The following is a 21,534-nucleotide window of genomic DNA, read 5'->3' on the forward strand; positions in this document are numbered from 1 at the left end:
GTGTTCATTTACGGCCTGGTATCACCGCTAGGTACCAGGGCTATTATGTCACGCTGCCTGCCTGCTGCCACACTCACACTACTCCTCCATTCCTCCTGCTGCTGCTGTCTGTCTGTGTTTCCCACTGCCAGGGTACACAGAATTACCTTCTGCTGCCACACTGCCACCAGCTATTACGTCAAACAATAGCTGCTCACATTACTCCTCCATTCCTCCTGCTGCTGCTGCTGTCGGTCTGTGTTTCCCACTGCCAGGGTACACAGAATTACATTCTGCTGCCACTCTGCCACCAGCTATTACGTCAAAAAATAGCTATATCTGTGTAATTGGTTGTAAAACCAAAACTACAAAACCATTACAAAAAAAAAGGTTTAATTTTTCTGAGGTGCCCGGGTTGAAAACTGTGTTGTCCCAGTTGTGTATTGGACACGATGTGGGCTGCACGACCGCTGTCTGGGACCTCCTGTTGTGTTCATTTACGGCCTGGTATCACCGCTAGGTACCAGGGCTATTATGTCACGCTGCCTGCCTGCTGCCACACTCACACTACTCCTCCATTCCTCCTGCTGCTGCTGTCTGTCTGTGTTTCCCACTGCCAGGGTACACAGAATTACCTTCTGCTGCCAGTCTGCCACCAGCTATTACGTCAAACAATAGCTGCACACATAATTACTCCTCCATTCCTCCTGCTGCTGCTGCTGTCTGTCTGTGTTTCCCAACGCCAGGGTACACAGATTTACCTTCTGCTGCCACTCTGCCACCAGCTATTACGTCAAAAAATAGCTATATCTGTGTAATTGGTTGTAAAACCAAAACTACAAAACCATTACAAAAAAAAAGGTTTAATTTTTCTGAGGTGCCCGGGTTGAAAACTGTGTTGTCCCAGTTGTGTATTGGACACGATGTGGGCTGCACGACCGCTGTCTGGGACCTCCTGTTGTGTTTATTTACGGCCTGGTATCACCGCTAGGTACCAGGGCTATTATGTCACGCTGCCTACCTGCTGCCACACTCACACTACTCCTCCATTCCTCCTGCTGATGCTGCTGTCTGTCTGTGTTTCCCACTGCCAGGGTACACAGAATTAGCTTCTGCTGCCACTCTGCCACCAGCTATTACGTCAAACAATAGCTGCTCACATAATTACTCCTCCATTCCTCCTGCTGCTGCTGTCTGTCTGTGTTTCCCAACGCCAGGGTACACAGATTTACCTTCTGCTGCCACTCTGCCACCAGCTATTACGTCAAAAAATAGCTATATCTGTGTAATTGGTTGTAAAACCAAAACTACAAAACCATTACAAAAAAAAAGGTTTAATTTTTCTGAGGTGCCCGGGTTGAAAACTGTGTTGTCCCAGTTGTGTATTGGACACAATGTGGGCTGCACGACCGCTGTCTGGGACCTCCTGCCTGCTGTGTTTATTTACAGCCCTGGTATCACCGCTAGGTACCAGGGCTATTATGTCACGCTGCCTGCCTCATTGACTGCCTGCTGCCACACACTCATCCTCCTCCTCCTGCTGCTGAATTTACCTCCTGCTGTCTGTGTGTTTCCACTGCCAGGGAGCACATACAATGGCGCTTCCAACATGCGTGCGCCACCAGCTATTTGTTACGCTCAAAAATAGCTGCATTTCTTTAAAAAAAAAAATTGAAAAGAGAAATAAGTGAAGAAGAAGACGATATAGAAGAAGATGAAGAAGAAGAAGATGAAGAAGAAGAAGAAGAAGAAGAAGGAGAAGAAGAAGAAGATGAAGAAGAAGATGAAGAAGATGAAGAAGAAGATGAAGAAGATGAAGAAGATGAAGAAGAAGAAGATGAAGAAGAAGAAGAAGGAGAAGAAGAAGAAGATGAAGATGAAGAAGATGAAGAAGAAGATGAAGAAGAAGATGAAGAAGATGAAGAAGAAGAAGATGAAGAAGAAGAAGATGAAGAAGATGAAGAAAAAGAAGATGAAGAAGAAGAAGATGATGATGAAGAAGATGAAGAAGAAGAAGAAGAAGACAATATAAAAGAAGAAGAAGATGATATAGAAGAAGATATAGAAGAAGAAGATATAGAAGAAGAAGATATAGAAGAAGAAGATATAGAAGAAGAAGAAGAAGAAGATATAGAAGATAAAGAAGAAGAATAAGAAGAAGAAGTATATACAGTACTGAACAAAATTCTGGACACAACTTCTCTTTTCACCTTTTTTTTTTTAAAGGAACATCCCCACATAATCACTTGCTGTTGTTACTTGGAAAAAAAGATGTTTCTTGCATCATTCACCCTCAAAACAAGTGTAGGAAGCTATTTAAGGCCAATTCGAATAGTCAGCTCGAATAATGAGCTATAATACCGACTCGAATAGTGAGCTCGAAGTCCGAGGTCGAATCGAATAGTAAAATTTATTCGACTCGAATATTCGACTGACCTCGAATAATTTACTATTCGAATTCGACCAAACTCGAATTTTGAAAAGGGGTATTTGAGCACCACTAGTGCGCACCATGATGAGATTGCCGGTGAAGGCGGCTTTCCAGCCCATATGGTCGCCAGGCTGAGGTAACTGAACAGTGACTGTCCATCTGATCAAATTTGGACTATCCACTATGAAGCAACAACCTCATCGTGGGTGTGCCCCCTGCAATACCTCACAGACAACCCCCCCCCTGGTTTGTCTGTGAGGTATTGCAGGCTTATTGGCTGACATGTGCCTGCAGACTGTGATGTAAGGGGTCAAAGTTCAGCCCAACGATGATGTATGGGGGAAGGTCAAATAACGCCATGTGCTCGCTGCTCAGGTATCCCCTGATGATGGCGAGAGGCCGAAACTAGTCGGGACGAGAGCCGGCTATGCATCTCTGATCGTTATTACCTTGTTTGCTGTGTACCACATGGGTGGGAAGTGATCTAGCCGGAGAGGGTCCTAATTGGTTTGGGACCCTCACTATGTGAGTAATTATGTACATATTTTATCTCATCTTTGAATAAATTCTGCCTGAATATTATCTACTGAGAGCATCCCTCTTTCTTCCTGATCTCTACTGCTCCCCCATACCCATGTCTGTACTAATCCCCCCACTGCTCCCCCATACCCATGTCTGTACTAATCCCCCACTGCTCCCCCATACCCATGTCTGTACTAATCTCCCCACTGCTCCCCCATACCCATGTCTGTACTAATCCTCCCACCACTCCCCCATACCTATGTCTGTACTAATCCCCCCACTGCTCCCCCATACCCATGTCTGTACTAATCCCCCACTGCTCCCCCATACCCATGTCTGTGCTAATCCCCCCACTGCTCTCCCATACCCATGTCTGTGCTGATCCCCCCACTGCTCTCCCATACCCATGTCTGTGCTGATCCCCCACTGCTCCCCCATACCCATGTCTGTACTAATCCCCCCACTGCTCCCCCATACCCATGTCTGTACTAATCCCCCACTGCTCCCCATACCCATGTCTGTACTAATCCCCCCACTGCTCCCCCATACCCATGTCTGTACTAATCCCCATACCCATGTCTGTACTAATCCCCCCACTGCTCCCCCATACCCATGTCTGTACTAATCCCCCCACTGCTCCCCCATACCCATGTCTGTACTAATCCCCCCACTGCTCTCCCATACCCATGTCTGTACTAATCCCCCCACTGCTCCCCCATACCCATGTCTGTACTAATTCCCCCACTGCTCCCCCATACCCATGTCTGTACTAATCCCCCCACTGCTCCCCCATACCCATGTCTGTACTAATCCCCCCACTGCTCCCCCATACCCATGTCTGTACTAATCCCCCCACTGCTCCCCCATACCCATGTCTGTACTAATCCCCCCACTGCTCCCCCATACCCATGTCTGTACTAATCCCTCCACTGCTCCCCCATACCCATGTCTGTACTAATCCCCCCACTGCTCCCCCATACCCATGTCTGTACTAATCCCCCACTGCTCCCCCATACCTGTGTCTGTACTAATCCCCCCACTGCTCCCCCATACCCATGTCTGTACTAATCCCCCCACTGCTCTCCCATACCCATGTCTGTACTAATACCCCCACTGCTCCCCCATACCCATGTCTGTACTAATCCCCCACTGCTCCCCCATACCTGTGTCTGTACTAATCCCCCCACTGCTCCCCCATACCTGTGTCTGTACTAATCTCCCCACTGCTCCCCCATACCCATGTCTGTACTAATCCCCACACTGCTCCCCCATACCCATGTCTGTACTAATCTCCCCACTGCTCCCCCATACCCATGTCTGTACTAATCCTCCCACCACTCCCCCATACCTATGTCTGTACTAATCCCCCCACTGCTCCCCCATACCCATGTCTGTACTAATCCCCCCACTGCTCCCCCATACCCATGTCTGTACTAATCCCCCCACTGCTCCCCCATACCCATGTCTGTACTAATCCCCCCACTGCTCCCCCATACCCATGTCTGTACTAATCCCTCCACTGCTCCCCATACCCATGTCTGTACTAATCCCCCCCCCCATACCCATGTCTGTACTAATCTCCCCACTGCTCCCCCATACCCATGTCTGTACTAATCCCCCCCACTGCTCCCCCATACCCATGTCTGTACTAATCCCCCCCCATACCCATGTCCATACTAATCTTACCACTGCTCCCCCATAGCCATGTTTTTACTAATTCATCCACTGCTCTCCATACCCGTGTCTGTACTAATCTCATTACTGCTTCCCCTTACCCATGTCTGTACTAATCTACACCACTGTAACCTACATCCTGGCAATTCTCAACAGGCATACATATGCTAGAAAAAATAATAAGAGGTTGTTTGAAGGTAGATGAGGGATTTGTGTAATAATAATATTAATAATCATACTACTAATAATAATAATTAATACAATAGCTATATGGCTGAGTGCAGGTGATTCCACAACTAGACGCTGCAGTTAGCTTATTCACCACAAGATGGCAACATAACTTCTCCCAGGTGGAACACATAGACAGGAAGTTATGATGAAGCATAAGGCAGGAAATGATGTAAAACTAGCAGATATTTATGCGACACAGACGTTACAGAGGTTGCAGGAGGTAGAGGGGGGCACACGGCTGGAAGAGGTAATTGTGTGATTATTGTTATATATTGGGCAGAGCAGAGGTCGGGGTGGGCATACTTGTTATATATTGGGCAGAGCAGAGGTCGGGGTGGACATACTTGTTATATATTGGGCAGAGCAGAGGTCGGGGTGGGCATACTTGTTATATATTGGGCAGGGCAGAAGTCGGGGTGGACATACTTGTCATATATTGTGTAGAGCAGAGGTCAGGGTGGACATACTTGTTATATATTGGGCAGAGCAGAGGTCGGGGTGGACATACCTGTTGTATATTGGGCAGAGCAGAGGTCGGGGTGGACATACTTGTTATATATTGGGCAGAGCAGAGGTCGGTGTGGACATACTTGTTATATATTGGGCAGAGCAGAGGTCGGGGTGGACATACTTGTTATATATTGAGCAGAGGTCGGGGTGGACATACTTGTTATATATTCGGCAGAGCAGAGGTCGGGGTGGACATACTTGTTATATATTGGGCAGAGCAGAGGTCGGGTGGACATACTAGTTATATATTGGGCAGAGCAGAGGTGGGGTGGACATACTTGTTATATATTGGGCAGAGCAGAGGTCGGGGTGGACATACTTGTTATATATTGGGCAGAGCAGAGGTCGGGTGGAAATACTTGTTATATATTGGGCAGAACAGAGGTCGGAGGGACATTCTTATATATTGGGCAGAGCAGAGGTCGGGGGGGGGGGGGCATACTTGTTATATATTGGGAGAGCAGAGGTCGGGGTGGGCATACTTGTTATATATTGGTCAGAGCAGAGGTCGGGGTGGACATGCTTGTTATATATTGGGAGAGCAGAGGTCGGGGTGGGCATACTTGTTATATATTGGGCAGAGCAGAGGTCGGGGTGAACATACTTGTTATATATTGGACAGAGCAGAGGTCTGGGCGGACATACTTGTTATATATTGGGCAGAGCAGAGGTCGAGGTGAACATACTTGTTATATATTGGCCAGAGCAGAGGTTGGGGTGGACATACTTGTTATATATTGGGCAGAGCAGAGGTCGAGGTGGTCATACTTGTTATATATTGGGCAGAGCAGAGGTCGGGGTGGACATACTTGTTATATATTGGGCAGAGCAGAGGTCGAGGTGAACATACTTGTTATATATTGGCCAGAGCAGAGGTCGGGGTGGACATACTTGTTATATATTGGGCAGAGCAGAGGTCGAGGTGGTCATACTTGTTATATATTGGGCAGAGCAGAGGTCGGGGTGGACATACTTGTTATATATTGGGCAGAGCAGAGGTCGGGGTGGACAAACTTGTTATATATTGGGCAGAGCAGAGGTCGGGGTGGACATACTTGTTATATATTGGGCAGAGAAGAGGTCAGGGTGGACATGTATATGGAATATAGCCATGTCCCTCCAGTGCCCGCATCTCACCTTCCTAGTAATAATTCACATCACAGAGACAAGAGAAGATGTATATGGAATATAGCCATGTCCCTCCAGTGCTGGCATCTCACCTTCCTAGTAATAATTCAGTCACATCACAGAGACAAGAGATGATGTATGTTGAATATAGCCATGTCCCTCTAGTGTCATACCTCTCCCAACTTTTTGAGATGAGAAAGAGGGCCCCTTAAGCCACGCACCTGCTACACCCCTGATCAAGCCCCTGTAACACATCTAGTGATGCATACCATAAACATTTTACAAGAAAAATGTGTTGTTTTTTAATTCAAACCACACTGATCCTTTCTATCCTGGTTCATTTTCCTTCATATTAACATTTTAAAATTAGCAATATATGTTAATAAAGTTTAGAGTCAATCAAACACATTTTTTTTAGAGAAATCTATTGGATTCTGCACAAAGATGATGGCTGGTGGGTCACAGCTAGGGAGTGGAGCTAGGTAACAAGGGGCATGGCTAGTAGGGCAGGCAGAGAAGATGGAGGCTGCAGCTGGAGAGGGGTTGGGTTGCCCCTGCTGCTTTGGTCCTGGAACTGGCACTGTCCCAGCTGGGAGGTTTGTTGCTATGACTCTTGGAGGGTTTGGGGTTAGTAGGTGATGAACAGGTGGCCTCAAGTATGGTCAGGATATGGAGCTGCAGTCCCATCTGCCTAGTTCATCAGGTGCCAGAGCCATAAGTAAGGATAATTTATAGCTAATTAGCTGCAGGCCTCTGCTCCTATCTTCCTCTGTCACCAGCTGTTCTCTCCTCACATCCGCTTCCGACACTGCTGTAATCTCCCTGAATTATGTTCTTTTATGTGCTCTTTTTACTAGTGCTTATATCTTATTCCTATAATCTTTTATCCTTTTCAGAAATAGGATCTGAGCTCAAAGTACAAGAGACCTCTGTGAGGAGTGATCAGCAGTCTATGGCGGAGGGTGACATGATGGGGCCAATTAAAGAGGATGAAGAAGAGACGTATGTGAGGAGTGATCAGCAGTCTATGGCGGAGGGTGACATGATGGGGCCAATTAAAGAGGAAGAAGAAGAGACGTATGTGAGGAGTGATCAGCAGTCTGTGGAGGAGGGTGACATGATGGGGCCAATTAAAGAGGAAGAAGAAGAGACGCTTGTGTGGAGTAATCAGCAGTCTATGGAGGAGGGAGACATGAGGGAAATTAAAGAGGAGGAAGAAGAGCGATATGTGATGAGTAGTCAGCAGTCTACAAAGGAGTGTGACATTATGGGGATGATTAAAGATAAAGAAGAGATGTATGTGAGGAGTGATCAGCAGTCTATGGAGGAGGGTGGCATGATGAGGACAATTAAAGAGGAGGAAGAAGAAGAGAAATATATGAGGAGTGATCAGCAGTCTATGGAGGAGGGTGACATGATGAGGACAATAAAAGAGGAAGAAGAGGAGATGTATGTGAGGGGTGATCAGCAGTCTGTGGAGGAAGGTTTAATAATTAGAGTGATTAAAGAAGAGACATATGTGAGGAGTGATCAGCGGTCTGCAGAGGAGGGAGACATGATGAGGACAACTATGGAGAAGGACCCTCTTACAGAGAGCAGAACAGGTGAGTGATCAGCATTAATATGTGTTTGGATGCAGCTGATAGAGAATATATTCACATGCACTGTTACACTGCACACCTCTCACCTTGCTGCTGTACTGTATGTGGAAGGCCTCTCCTTACACACAGAGATAATGGCTGCAGCTGATAGAGAATATAGTCACATGCACTGTTACACTGCACACCTCTCACCTTGCTGCTGTACTGTATGGGGAAGGCCTCTCCTTACACACAGAGATAATGGCTGCAGCTGATAGAGAATATAGTCACATGCACTGTTACACTGCACACCTCTCACCTTGCTGCTGTACTATATGTGGAAGGCCTCTCCTTACACACACAGATAATGGCTGCAGCTGATAGAGAATATAGTCACATGCACTGTTACACTGCACACCTCTCACCTGGCTGCTGTACTGTATGTGGAAGGCCTCTCCTTACACACAGAGATAATGGCTGCAGCTGATAGAGAATATAGTCACATGCACTGTTACACTGCACACCTCTCACCTTGCTGCTGTACTGTATGGGGAAGGCCTCTCCTTACACACAGAGATAATGGCTGCAGCTGATAGAGAATATAGTCACATGCACTGTTACACTGCACACCTCTCACCTTGCTGCTGTACTGTATGGGGAAGGCCCTTTCTTACACACAGATAATGGCTGCAGCTGATAGAGAATATATTTACATGCACTGTTACACTGCACACCTCTCACCTTGCTGCTGTACTGTATGGGGAAGGCCTCTCCTTACACACAGATAATGGCTGCAGCTGATAGAGAATATAGTCACATGCACTGTTACACTGCACACCTCTCACCTTGCTGCTGTACTGTATGGGGAAGGCCTCTCCTTACACACAGAGATAATGGCTGCAGCTGATAGAGAATATAGTCACATGCACTGTTACACTGCACACCTCTCACCTTGCTGCTGTACTGTATGGGGAAGGCCTCTCCTTACACACAAAGATAATGGCTGCAGCTGATAGAGAATATAGTCACATGCACTGTTACACTGCACTCCTCTCACCTTGCTGCTGTACTGTATGGGGAAGGCCTCTCCTTACACACAGAGATAATGGCTGCAGCTGATAGAGAATATAGTCACATGCACTGTTACACTGCACACCTCTCACCTTGCTGCTGTACTGTATGGGGAAGGCCTCTCCTTACACACAGAGATAATGGCTGCAGCTGATAGAGAATATATTCACATGCACTGTTACACTGCACACCTCTCACCTTGCTGCTGTACTGTATGGGGAAGGCCTCTCCTTACACACAGAGATACTGGCTGCAGCTGATAGAGAATATAGTCACATGCACTGTTACACAGCACACCTCTCACCTTGCTGCTGTACTGTATGGGGAAGGCCTCTCCTTACACACAGAGATAATGGCTGCAGCTGATAGAGAATATAGTCACATGCACTGTTACACTGCACACCTCTCACCTTGCTGCTGTACTGTATGTGGAAGGCCTCTCCTTACACACAGAGATAATGGCTGCAGCTGATAGAGAATATAGTCACATGCACTGTTACACTGCACACCTCTCACCTTGCTGCTGTACTGTATGTGGAAGGCCTCTCCTTACACACAGAGATAATGGCTGCAGCTGATGGAGAATATAGTCACATGCACTGTTACACTGCACACCTCTCACCTTGCTGCTGTACTGTATGTGGAAGGCCTCTCCTTACACACAGAGATAATGGCTGCAGCTGATAGAGAATATAGTCACATGCACTGTTACACTGCACACATCTCACCTTGCTGCTGTACTGTATGGGGAAGGCCTCTCCTTACACACAGAGATAATGGCTGCAGCTGATAGAGAATATAGTCACATGCACTGTTACACTGCACACCTCTCACCTGGCTGCTGTACTGTATGGGGAAGGCCTCTCCTTACACACAGAGATAATGGCTGCAGCTGATAGAGAATATAGTCACATGCACTGTTACACTGCACACCTCTCACCTTGCTGCTGTACTGTATGGGGAAGGCCTCTCCTTACACACAGAGATAATGGCTGCAGCTGATAGAGAATATAGTCACATGCACTGTTACACTGCACACCTCTCACCTTGCTGCTGTACTGTATGTGGAAGGCCTCTCCTTACACACAGAGATAATGGCTGCAGCTGATAGAGAATATAGTCACATGCACTGTTACACTGCACACCTCTCACCTTGCTGCTGTACTGTATGTGGAAGGCCTCTCCTTACACACAGAGATAATGGCTGCAGCTGATAGAGAATATAGTCACATGCACTGTTACACTGCACACCTCTCATCTTGCTGCTGTACTGTATGTGGAAGGCCTCTCCTTACACACAGAGATAATGGCTGCAGCTGATAGAGAATATAGTCACATGCACTGTTACACTGCACACCTCTCACCTTGCTGCTGTACTGTATGTGGAAGGCCTCTCCTTACACACAGAGATAATGGCTGCAGCTGATAGAGAATATAGTCACATGCACTGTTACACTGCACACCTCTCACCTTGCTGCTGTACTGTATGGGGAAGGCCTCTCCTTACACACATAGATAATGGCTGCAGCTGATAGAGAATATAGTCACATGCACTGTTACACTGCACACCTCTCACCTTGCTGCTGTACTGTATGTGGAAGGCCTCTCCTTACACACAGAGATAATGGCTGCAGCTGATAGAGAATATAGTCACATGCACTGTTACACTGCACACCTCTCACCTTGCTGCTGTACTGTATGGGGAAGGCCTCTCCTTACACACAGAGATAATGGCTGCAGCTGATAGAGAATATAGTCACATGCACTGTTACACTGCACACCTCTCACCTTGCTGCTGTACTGTATGGGGAAGGCCTCTCCTTACACACAAAGATAATGGCTGCATAAAAACAATTTAAGCACAGAAGGGCTTGGATCTTTTTAAATCCCTAATGAACAATGATATGAACAGTACAATGTCCGAACAATGATGAATTAGAATACATTTTATTTGGCCAGGTAAGTTTGCATGTGCTAGTAATATGACTCTTTGGTTCCTTAACAGACACAGACACATTACAAGTCATGGACAGTATACAAGTTATAGAGTTAGCAAACATGGTGAGAAGCATTCATTTTCAGTTCTATGCTGTAATGCTTTCCAGTCCTAGCAGCTCTAGCGTGGTTCTACATTAAGCATAGCTACTGCCTGAGGGAAGTTCTGTGCCTCTAAATTTTTATTGTGACTGACCGGTATCTCACTCCTGTAGGCATAAGCTGGAGGATGGAGTGAGCAGGGTGAGGGGGGTCCGGGGCAATCTTGGTCGTTTTCTTTCTCCACCTGCTAGTATAAAGATCTTGCATGGAAGGTAAGCGGCAATTAGTGATTCTTTCTGCTGATTGATGTGCTGCAGTCTCACCTTTTCTCATACGGAGCGTGAGCCGAACAGTCATAGTGATGTCATGATAAATTCTATGGTCGCAGTAAAGACCTGCACCATTTATTTATAAAGCGCCAACATATTACACAGTACTGGACATTAGTTTAGGTTACAGACAATATATAGGGGTGACATACAGCAATAGGACAATACAGGAATACAAGAAAACAAGATCACACAGCACAGTATGAGTACAAGGTAATGCTTAGTCAGTCACTGGATGGGAGCATGGAGATTAGGCAAGTTGAGTTTAGTCCAATGCATAGCATGCATGCACAGTGATGAAGGTGGATGATCAGGTAGGACACAAAAGCAGGAGGTTTAGAGCATTTGTGAGGGATGGTAGGCCAGAGTGAAAAGGTGAGTTTTGAGGGCCTTCTTTAAGATGTTGGAGGGGGCTGCCCTAATGGGTGGAGGTAGGAAGATCAATAGTGTTGGAGCAGCTCTTGAGAAGTCCTGGAGGCCTGCATAGGAGTGGGTGATGCAGGGGGTGGTCAGGCGAAGTTCATTTGAGGTATCGGAGTGAGCTGCTAGGTGTGTACCTCTGAGTAAGATCAGAAATGTAAGTTGAACAGGTTTTGTGGACAGATTTGTAGGTCAGACACAGTATCTTGAATCTGATTCTGGACTGGATAGGAAGCCAGTGGAGGGATTCACAGAGGGGAGCTGCCCTGGTGGAGCGATGGGAGGAGTCAATAATTCTGGCTGCTGCATTCATGATGGACTGCAGCAGGGCAATTCGGGTCATAGGGAGACCAGACAGAAGGGCATTGCAGTAGTCAAGGTGGGAAATTATGAGGAGATGGATGAGGAGTTTGGTGGTGGCAGAGGTCGAAAAGGGCGGATCTTGCAGATGTTACGGAGGTGGAAGTTGCAGGACTTTGTGAGGTTTTGGATGTGGGGAGTGAAGGAGAGTGCAGAGTCCAGGGTGACACCCAGACAGCGTGCTTGAGAGGTAGGGCGAATGGTAGTGTGGTTAACAGTGACATGCACCTCTGGGGGAGGTTCAGGGATGGCCGAGGTGGGAAGATCATAAACTCCATTTTGTCTAGATCTAAATTTCAGGAACCTAGCGAACATTCAGGAGGAGACCTTGTCCATGGTAGTGGTGGATATGTCAGGGGTGTGGAAGTAGATCTGGATGTCATCTGCATACAGATGATAGTTAAAACCCATGGAGGAGATTGCCAATGAAGGATGTGTACAGGAAAGTCAGTAGATGGCCAAGGACTGAGCCTTGGGGGACTCCCACTGAGAGGTGCTTTGGGCGTGGATGAGGGTTCATTGAAGGAGATTGTGAAGGAGCGGTTGGAGAGGTAGGATGAAAGCCAGGCCAGGGCGAGGTCCTGAATGCCCAAGGACTGGAGGAACTGGAGGAGTAGGGGATGTTCCACTGTGTCAAAAGCTGCTGAAAGGTGAAGGAGGAGAATGGAGTATTTACCTTCAGCTTTAGTTAACCCTCCTGGCGGTCTGTTAAAAACTGCCAGGGAGCAGCGCAGGAGTGTTTTTTTTAATTTTTTTTAAAATCATGTAGCGAGCCCAGAGCTCGCTACATGATAGCCGCTTCATCCCCCCACCCGCTTCGATCGCCTCCGGCGATCTTTGATCAGGAAATCCCGTTCAAAGAACGGGATTTCCTAGAGGGGTTCCTCCGTCGCCATGGCGACAGGCGGGATGACGTCACCGACGTCGTGACATCAAAGGGAGTCCCGATCCAACCCTCAGCGCTGCCTGGCACTGATTGGCCAGGCAGCGCATGGGGTCTGGGAAGGGGGGGACGGCACGGAGCGGCGGCGATTGGAATGCACACGCAGCTAGCAAACTGCTAGCTGCGTGTTTCAAAAAAAATTATGCAAATCGGCACAGCAGGGCCTGAGAAATCCTCCTGCGCAGCATAGCCCGTCCTCAGCATGGGCTTACCACCAGGGAGGCTATGGCAAGATCACTGACCACTTTGGTGAGAGCTATTTTGGTTGAGTGGGAAGGTCGAAATCCAGGTTGCAGTGCGTCTAGCAGTGAGTTGGCATTGAGGTATTGGGTCAGGCGTTTGTAAACTAGACACTCAAGGATTTTTGTGGCAAAGGGGAGGAGGGAGATAGGGCAGTAGTTGGAGGGTTGTATGGGGTTGAGGGAGGGTTTCTTGGGCAGGGGTAGTACAGAATTGACATGAAAAGTGTGCTATTCTGCTGCCTGTAAGATATCACCAGTGAGGAAATAATATCACAGTCTTGATGAACTGAGCCTATTGTCTGGTATCAGCTCAGATAGGTTTCTGTGAAGCAAAGAGTAGCAGAGAGGTAAAAGTCCTTCTTAGTCCTGATCAGTAGTTGAAGCTCCTCTAGTTTGTTGCATATTGACCTGACATTAGAGAGTATGATTCCAGGTAGTGGTGAACACAGTCCTCTACGCCAAAAGTGCACCTGGATCCTGGAGAGCTTGCCTCTTCTTCTAAGCCTCACTGCCTGATTCAGCACTGTAGCTCCACTGGTCAGAATTCCCAGAAAGCTAAGAGTAGATGAAGTATCCAGGGGTAGATCAGGTACAGCTTAGTCCTGAATGCTTAGTATTCGCTGGGGAAGGTTATCCAGGTTGGGTTTCACAAGGCAATATTAAAAAACAAAAAGACATAGCAACTTGCCAAGGCTGCCATCTCCAGGCTCCTCCTCCTCATAGCCCAGTGGGTGGGTACAGTGCCTTGCAAAAGTATTCACCCCCTCCACCTATTTTATTTCATTCCCAGCTGTAATTTTATTCACAATTTGGGAAAAGTAGCACCCCAGTGTAAATTTTATTAAAAACAAGGTAAATCCAAAAAGATGAGGTGGCTTTCCTCAATGATGAGATCTTTGTGTAGACAAAGACATTTTTCAGGACTATGCTAAATAAAAATGTCTTTGTCTATACAAAGATCTCATCATTGAGGTAAGCCACCTCATCTTTTCGGTTTTACCTTGTTACCTAAACTTTTAATCATTGCATATTCGTGTTCCTTTCATATAGTTTATAGGGCATTCCTCTAGCCAAATACTTTTTTTGTTTTAATACCCTAATTCCCTATAAACTACACCAGCCTCGCCCACAGCTCCTCCAGCGCCTAGGCACTCTGATACCCATGTAGCAAGGGCTTATGGGAGCTCAGTCTGGGGAGGAGGCGGCATTACCAGCCAGAGATTTCAGAGGCAGAGGGGAGGAGGAGTGAAGTTTTCACAGGCTGAGGGGTGGAGCTACAGAGCAGTTTGCCTGTGTAATGATCACAAGCAAAACGTGGCTGCTCTCATTGTATCACAGGAAGAAATAATCATAAACTGTTGAAGCTGTTTGCAGCTAGATTTGCTGTGTAAACTATCTAAACTTTAGATAAGATATAAATACAAGTTACTTGTTATCGCTATTTATCTCGGATCCGCTTTAATATAACTTTATTCACATTGGGGCGCCTTTTTTTTCCCAAATTGTGCTTCAAATACCCCCCAACATACTCTGTTGGAGGGGTCCAGACAGATCACTCATGGTTTAAACCATAATGATAACCTGTCACTTTTACCAGGCAGAGCGACCACACCCAGGTCCGGCTGGGCCACCCCGAGTGCAGCCGGGTGTGTTGTCTCCCCCTGCTTCCTGTGGTTGGTTGCCCCTCTGCATCCTGCCTTTGTGAGTAGTACATTTATTTTGCCTGTTGCTACCCTTTGTATGAAAACTTATGGCGCTATTGGGCTCCCGTTCTCTTCTCTCCTGTATCTTCTTCTCCAGAGTGCCGAGACACCCCCGAAAGCGTAGATGCTTTACTTCTATTCTAACTTAACACTTATAAACAGAAAATAAAATATTAAACATCAATCTACGATCTAGAAGTTGATCTGACGGCATGCCGGCTCCTATGCACATGAAATGATACGCAGAGACAGGTATTGTGAATAGGAACTCCGTTTACTTTCAAGAGCCCTTCCTTATAAAGGGGAACAGCCACAAACAAAAGTCACGTGGTTGACATAGATACAAGAATTTCAAATTATACAAAAACATATAAATTCAGGGCCTTATCATCACTCATCCTGTCACAAACCACTTAATGTCATGGAGCTCAAGAAAGGTGTGAAAAGTCACTGGCCCAACACCCAGGAAGTGGTATCCTGTATGTGCTAAGAGCTTCTTCTTCTTGCGTCAGTACTCTGCGATGAGGCGTACGACAGGAAGATGTGTGTGGCTTGCGGTATCCGCTTCAAAGAGTGTGTCTCTCCATTAAGGAAGTCAAAGGGCACATTATGTTCTGTGTATCTTGTAGCTTGTCAGCTAGCAAAATGATTTCTGATTCTTATTCTAAACCTCTTCTACTTATTCTAATAATTAATTGTATCTCTTAATGCAGATAATATGAAGTCTGATCCTGGCTAAGCTCTTTATGCTAAGCTGTGATGTGTACTTGCCTTGCTGTTTAATGCACTAAATATATATACTTATTGTATCATTATCTCATTAGTGTCCTACATCTCTATATGGATAAATATGTGAGTAGAAGACATTAATTAATAATAAAAGAATAATAAGGTCCTTCCCCCCTTCAACCCCCACTGCTGTACTGTCATATTATTGCTTTTTAATCTTATTTTATGTGATGGGTCTGCACAAAATAGCCTAAGTTGATTAAGTGAAATGAGAAATTATACACCAACTTGGAATTCTCAGCAGCTCACTGACCATCTCTAATGATAATTGCTCCTCCCCTCAGAATTCTCTAACAGGAAGTGATGATGTTTCTCTATTTGCAGCGCGGAGTCCCGGCATCAGGAACCTCTCAGAGACTCATCTCTCTGTATCCACAGACTGTACAACGGATGATGATGTCACTGGACAAGAGTCTCCTGCAGATATCCTGGTGACCCCAAATATTCCCCCAGACTCCCCTCACCTGTCTAACCCTGAGGGGCCTCATACCCAGCACAGCTCTCCCCGTGCTGGAAGGTCTTATTCCTGTTCCGTGTGTGGGAAATGTTTTGTACATAAATCAAACCTTATCAGACATGAGAGAATTCACACTGGTGAGAAACCATATTCATGTGCCAAGTGTGGGAAATGTTTTGTACAGAAATCAGACGTTGCCACACATGCGAGATGTCACACTGGTGAGAAGCCCTATTCTTGTGCTGAATGTGGGAAATGTTTTGCTCGGAAATCACATCTTGTCACACATGAGAGATCTCACACTGGTGAGAAGCCTTATTCATGTGCTGAGTGTAGGAAATGTTTTGTAGATAAAGGAAGCCTTGTCACACATGAGAGAATTCACACTGGTGAAAAGCCATATTCATGTGCTGAGTGTGGGAAATGTTTTACTCAGAAATCTATCCTTGTCAGACATACGATATCCCACACTGCTGAGAAGCCCTATTCATGTGCTGAGTGTGGGAAATGTTTTGCAGTTAAAGAAACACTTGAAAAGCATAGAAGATCACACACTGATAATAAGGCCTTTTCATGTGCTGAGTGTGGGAAGTGTTTTGTTAGGAAATCACATCTTGTCATACATGAGAGAACTCACACTGGTGAGAAACCCTATTCATGTGCTGAGTGTGGGAAATGTTTTGTGTGGAAATCATATCTTGTCAGTCATGAGAAATTTCACACTGGCGAGAATCCCTATTCATGTGCTGAGTGTGGGAAATGTTTTGTGTTTAAATCATATCTTGTCAGTCATGAGAGATCTCACACTGGTGAGAAGCCCTATTCATGTGCTGAGTGTGGGAAATGTTTTGCTCAGAAATCACATCTTGTCATACATGAGAGATCTCACACTGGTGAGAAACCTTATTCATGTGCTGAGTGTGGTAAACGGTTTTCTCAGAAAATAAGCCTCATCAATCATGACCTAATTCACACTGGTGAGAAGCCCTATTCATGTACTGAGTGCGGGAAATGTTTTAGTCTGAAAAGAAACCTTGTCAGACATGAGAGATCTCACACTGGAGAGAAGCCCTATTCATGTGCTGAGTGTGGGAAATGTTTTGCTGATAAAGGAACCCTTGTCAGACATGAGAGAACTCACACTGGTAATAAGTAAGGAGCAGGGAAACATAGCTTCACCCTCAGTGACCCTGAACTGGCCACAGCATGATGCTCTCCATCTCCCCAACATAGCAGGAAGTAGAGAGGATGGAGAGTGGAGTGCAGCAGCCAATAACAGGCTTGTCCAGCTCTACTTATCCCTCTCTCATCGCTGGTGAGAAGCTCTATTACTGCAGTCTGGGTTGGGTCTCTGCCACATTTCTTGTAGTGATCTTTACAGTTGAATTGTAGCATAGCTCCACCCACATTATGTGCCCTGGCCTGCCCTGGACCACAATGGCCCCTCCTTTGTCCTATTTGGTGATCTGAGGGCTCAGCACATTTGGCCAAGTAAGGAGGATTGTGACAGTGTTGGCAGTTTTGGTCAGTAAGATGATAGGAAAGGGTTACGATGAGCATGTCCTGTGCAAGGTCAGTGGGGAAGTCAGAGCTATTGATAGACGGAGCTTATTGCTTCCCAAGGTAAAAACAAGTCTGCACTTATACCCTTTGTGTGGCTACAGTCATCTGAGCGTATTCGCTCTGTGGTTGGTAAATTCTGGCTGATCCTGAGCCAAGATCCTACCTATGGGGGACACTTCAGTCATCTGCTGGTTTCTGAGTACAGCCGAGGTCAGAGAATTAAGAGCTGGGTATGCAAGTCGGATACTTTGCCCAGAAAGACAGTGAATGTACCTAAAGATAGATGGAGCTCTGTACCTTGTCTCAGGTGTAATTGCTGCAATGTAATAATAAAAGGTGCTACCATTCCACATCCATCCACCGGTGAACGGGTTGCAGTAAGGCGCAGATTTTCGTGCTTGAGCTCATATGTTGTGTGTGGGCTGAAGGGCCCCTGTGTTTATATCGGTGAAGCAGGAAGAGCAGTGAGACAGCGGATACAGGAACAGAAGTATTGCTAATTGTGCATTGGGGGAGAGAGAGTATGATCTGTCTGTTTCCCGCCATCTTGCCATAATGCTTCCTACAGCTGCCAAGGCACAGAGGTAGTAGGGGTCATGGTGGGGTGACTTCCTGTGGGCGTGGCCTATGTGCTGATCTGCAGAAGGGACGTGCTATTACTTCCCAAACATGTACAGGCAGGTAAAGCTCACTGTGCCACATATGTAAGGCGTCTGCTACAGTACCTGCAAATCAGTTTATATTTTAAATTTCTATTTTTAAATACATTATCATTTAATTTGTTATATATTTAAGGCCTATAGTGGGTGCAACTAAATATTTGTTGGCAGGTAAACAAGGCGGCCATTTCTAAACAACTTAATTTGAACAATCTGGAAACCAAATGTCATTTTACCTACATTTACCCAATTAAAAAGAGCTTCTGGCTGAGATTTATTGATGAACATTTTTGCCTTTTAAACCATTCTCCACCCCCCCCCCCCCCCCCCCCCCAGACCACTGTCCGGATTTTGGGACACATCTTTTTAAAATAATTTATAGCTGCAAAATTTAGAAGTTTGCCTGCCGTTAAAGTCAATGGGGTTCGCTACAAACTTTTGCAGAAGTAGAAGTTAATATGCTGTCAGCTGATATTCCAGTAGGTTGTCACATGTTCCTTCTATTTCCAGCAAAAGGTTACAATAATCTGCTGGGTAACGTGTTGTAATCTACTGGACATAAACTGTGATTGGTTTCCAGGAATTCTCATGGTCCCCTGTGAGGGATGTATGCACAATGACGTTTGTACAACATTTGCTTTATTCATGTTGTTACAGCAGAAAATATTTTAAGTTCAATAAAAACTAGAGAAATAAGCTATTGTTTTATGGTGCCAATCCCTGTGTGTCTGTACAGTGTGCTGTGTGTACAGTATGTGTGTGTACAGTGTGGTGTGTGTACACAGTGTGGTGTGTAAGGTATGCATACAGTGTGTGTGTACGGTGTAGTGTGTATACAGTGTGGAGTGTGTGTGTACAGTGTAGTGTGTATACAGTGTGGTGTGTGTAAGGTATGCATACAGTGTGTGTATACAGTGTGGTGTGTATATACAGTGTGGTGTATATGTGTGTGTGTGTGTACAGTGTGGTGTGTGTAAGGTATGCATACAGTGTGTGTATACAGTGTGGTGTGTATATACAGTGTGGTGTGTGTAAGGTATGCATACAGTGTGGAGTGTGTGTGTACAGTGTAGTGTGTATACAGTGTGGTGTGTGTAAGGTATGCATACAGTGTGTGTATACAGTGTGGTGTGTATATACAGTGTGGTGTATATGTGTGTGTGTGTGTACAGTGTGGTGTGTATATACAGTGTGGTGTGTATATACAGTGTGGTGTGTGTAAGGTATGCATACAGTGTGGAGTGTGTGTGTACAGTGTAGTGTGTATACAGTGTGGTGTGTGTAAGGTATGCATACAGTGTGGTGTGTATATACAGTGTGGTGTATATGTGTGTGTGTGTGTACAGTGTGGTGTGTGTAAGGTATGCATACAGTGTGTGTATACAGTGTGGTGTGTATATACAGTGTGGTGTATATGTGTGTGTGTGTGTGTGTACAGTGTGGTGTGTGTAAGGTATGCATACAGTGTGTTTGTACAGTGTGGTGTGTATACAGTGTGGTGTGTGTGTGTGTATATGTATGTGTGTGTGTGTGTGTATATACAGTGGGGGTGTGTGTGTGCAGTGTGGTGTGTGTGCAGTGTGGTGTGTGTACAGAGTGGTGTGTGTGTGTAAGGTATGCATACAGTGTGTGTGTGTATGGTGTGGTGTGTATACAGTATGGTGTATATTGTGTGTGTGTTTACAGTGTGGTGTGTGTGTGTAAGGTATGCATACAGTGTCGTGTGTTTACAGTGTGTAAGAGAGATACTGCTTTTGCAGTTGTCCCTTTTCTGAGGTTTTGTTGCAGGTCATGCCGGCAATTCTAATTCGGGGGGGGGGGGGGGGTGTTACAGTTCAGCTGTATTTGCATTTTCCGGACTACATCTCCCAGCGTGCATTGATCAATGAGATGCAAACAGTTCACACAGGATTATGTAACTTCCAAATGCAATTCTATGTGGCGTGAAAGTGGACCAAGCAATTTACACCTTGGTAGGACTTCATTGCTCCATTTTCCAGCTGCATACATTTGCATACAACATTTACATAATCCTGCATAAAGTCATAATTATTTGCATCTCATTCATCAGTATGGCCTTGTTATGAGTAAATATGTTCTATTCATAGTGTGAAACAACTGAAAATATGTCATTCTAGGTTCTTCAAAGTAGCCACCTTTTGCTTTGATTACTGCTTTGCACACTCTTGGCATTCTCTTGATGAGCTTCAAGAGGTAGTCACCTGAAATGGTTTTCCAACAGTCTTGAATGAGTTCCCAGAGATGCTTAGCACTTGTTGGCCTTTTGCCTTCACTCCGCGGTCCAGCTCACCCCAAATCTCGATTGGGTTCAGGTCTGGTGACTGGAGGCCAGGTTATCTGGCGCAGCACCCCATCACTCTCCTTCCTGGTCAAATAGTCCTTACATAGCCCGGAGATGTGTTTGGGGTCATTGTCCGGTTGAAAAATAAATGATGGTCCAACTAAACGCAAACCGGATGGAATAGCATGCAGCTAAGATGTTGTGGTAGCTATGCTGGTTCAGTATGCCTTCAGTTTTGAATAAATCCCCCACACCTCCTCCTCAATGCTTCACGGTGGGAACCATGCATTAGAGGTGGGCCGAACGGTTCGCCGGCGAATGGTTCCAGGCGAACCTCGGGTGGTTCGCCTTCGCCGGCGAAGGCGAACTTTCCCGGAAGTTCGATTCGCCCCATAATGCTCTATGAGGGTCAACTTTGACCCTCTACATCACAGTCAGCAGGCACATTGTAGCCAATCCGGCTACACTCAGTCTGGAGCCCCACCCCCCTTTATAGAAGGCAGGCTCCGGCGGCCATTACACTCACTCGTGTGCCTGCAGCTAGTGAGAATAGGGCGAGCTGCTGCAGACTTGTTCTCCTAAGGACAGATTAGTCAGGCCCTTT

At 46.0% G+C, this 21,534-nt stretch overlaps 1 protein-coding gene across 1 annotated transcript in view; it reads left to right on the top strand.

The window, feature by feature from the left end:
* The window catches only part of LOC137537191 (uncharacterized), a 140,362-nt gene extending 121,432 nt beyond the window's left edge, over window positions 1-18,930 (top strand). The window contains exons 12-14 of the mRNA XM_068259302.1: window positions 5,037-5,084; window positions 7,372-8,079; window positions 16,274-18,930. Of these exons, the coding sequence (XP_068115403.1) occupies window positions 5,037-5,084; window positions 7,372-8,079; window positions 16,274-17,562 (2,045 nt within the window). The 3' untranslated portion in view covers window positions 17,563-18,930. The remainder of the gene's footprint in view (window positions 1-5,036; window positions 5,085-7,371; window positions 8,080-16,273) is intronic.
* The last annotated feature ends 2,604 nt before the right edge of the window (window positions 18,931-21,534 follow it).

The sequence above is a fragment of the Hyperolius riggenbachi genome, chromosome 10 (assembly GCF_040937935.1).
Source record: "Hyperolius riggenbachi isolate aHypRig1 chromosome 10, aHypRig1.pri, whole genome shotgun sequence".
NCBI lineage: Eukaryota > Metazoa > Chordata > Amphibia > Anura > Hyperoliidae > Hyperolius > Hyperolius riggenbachi.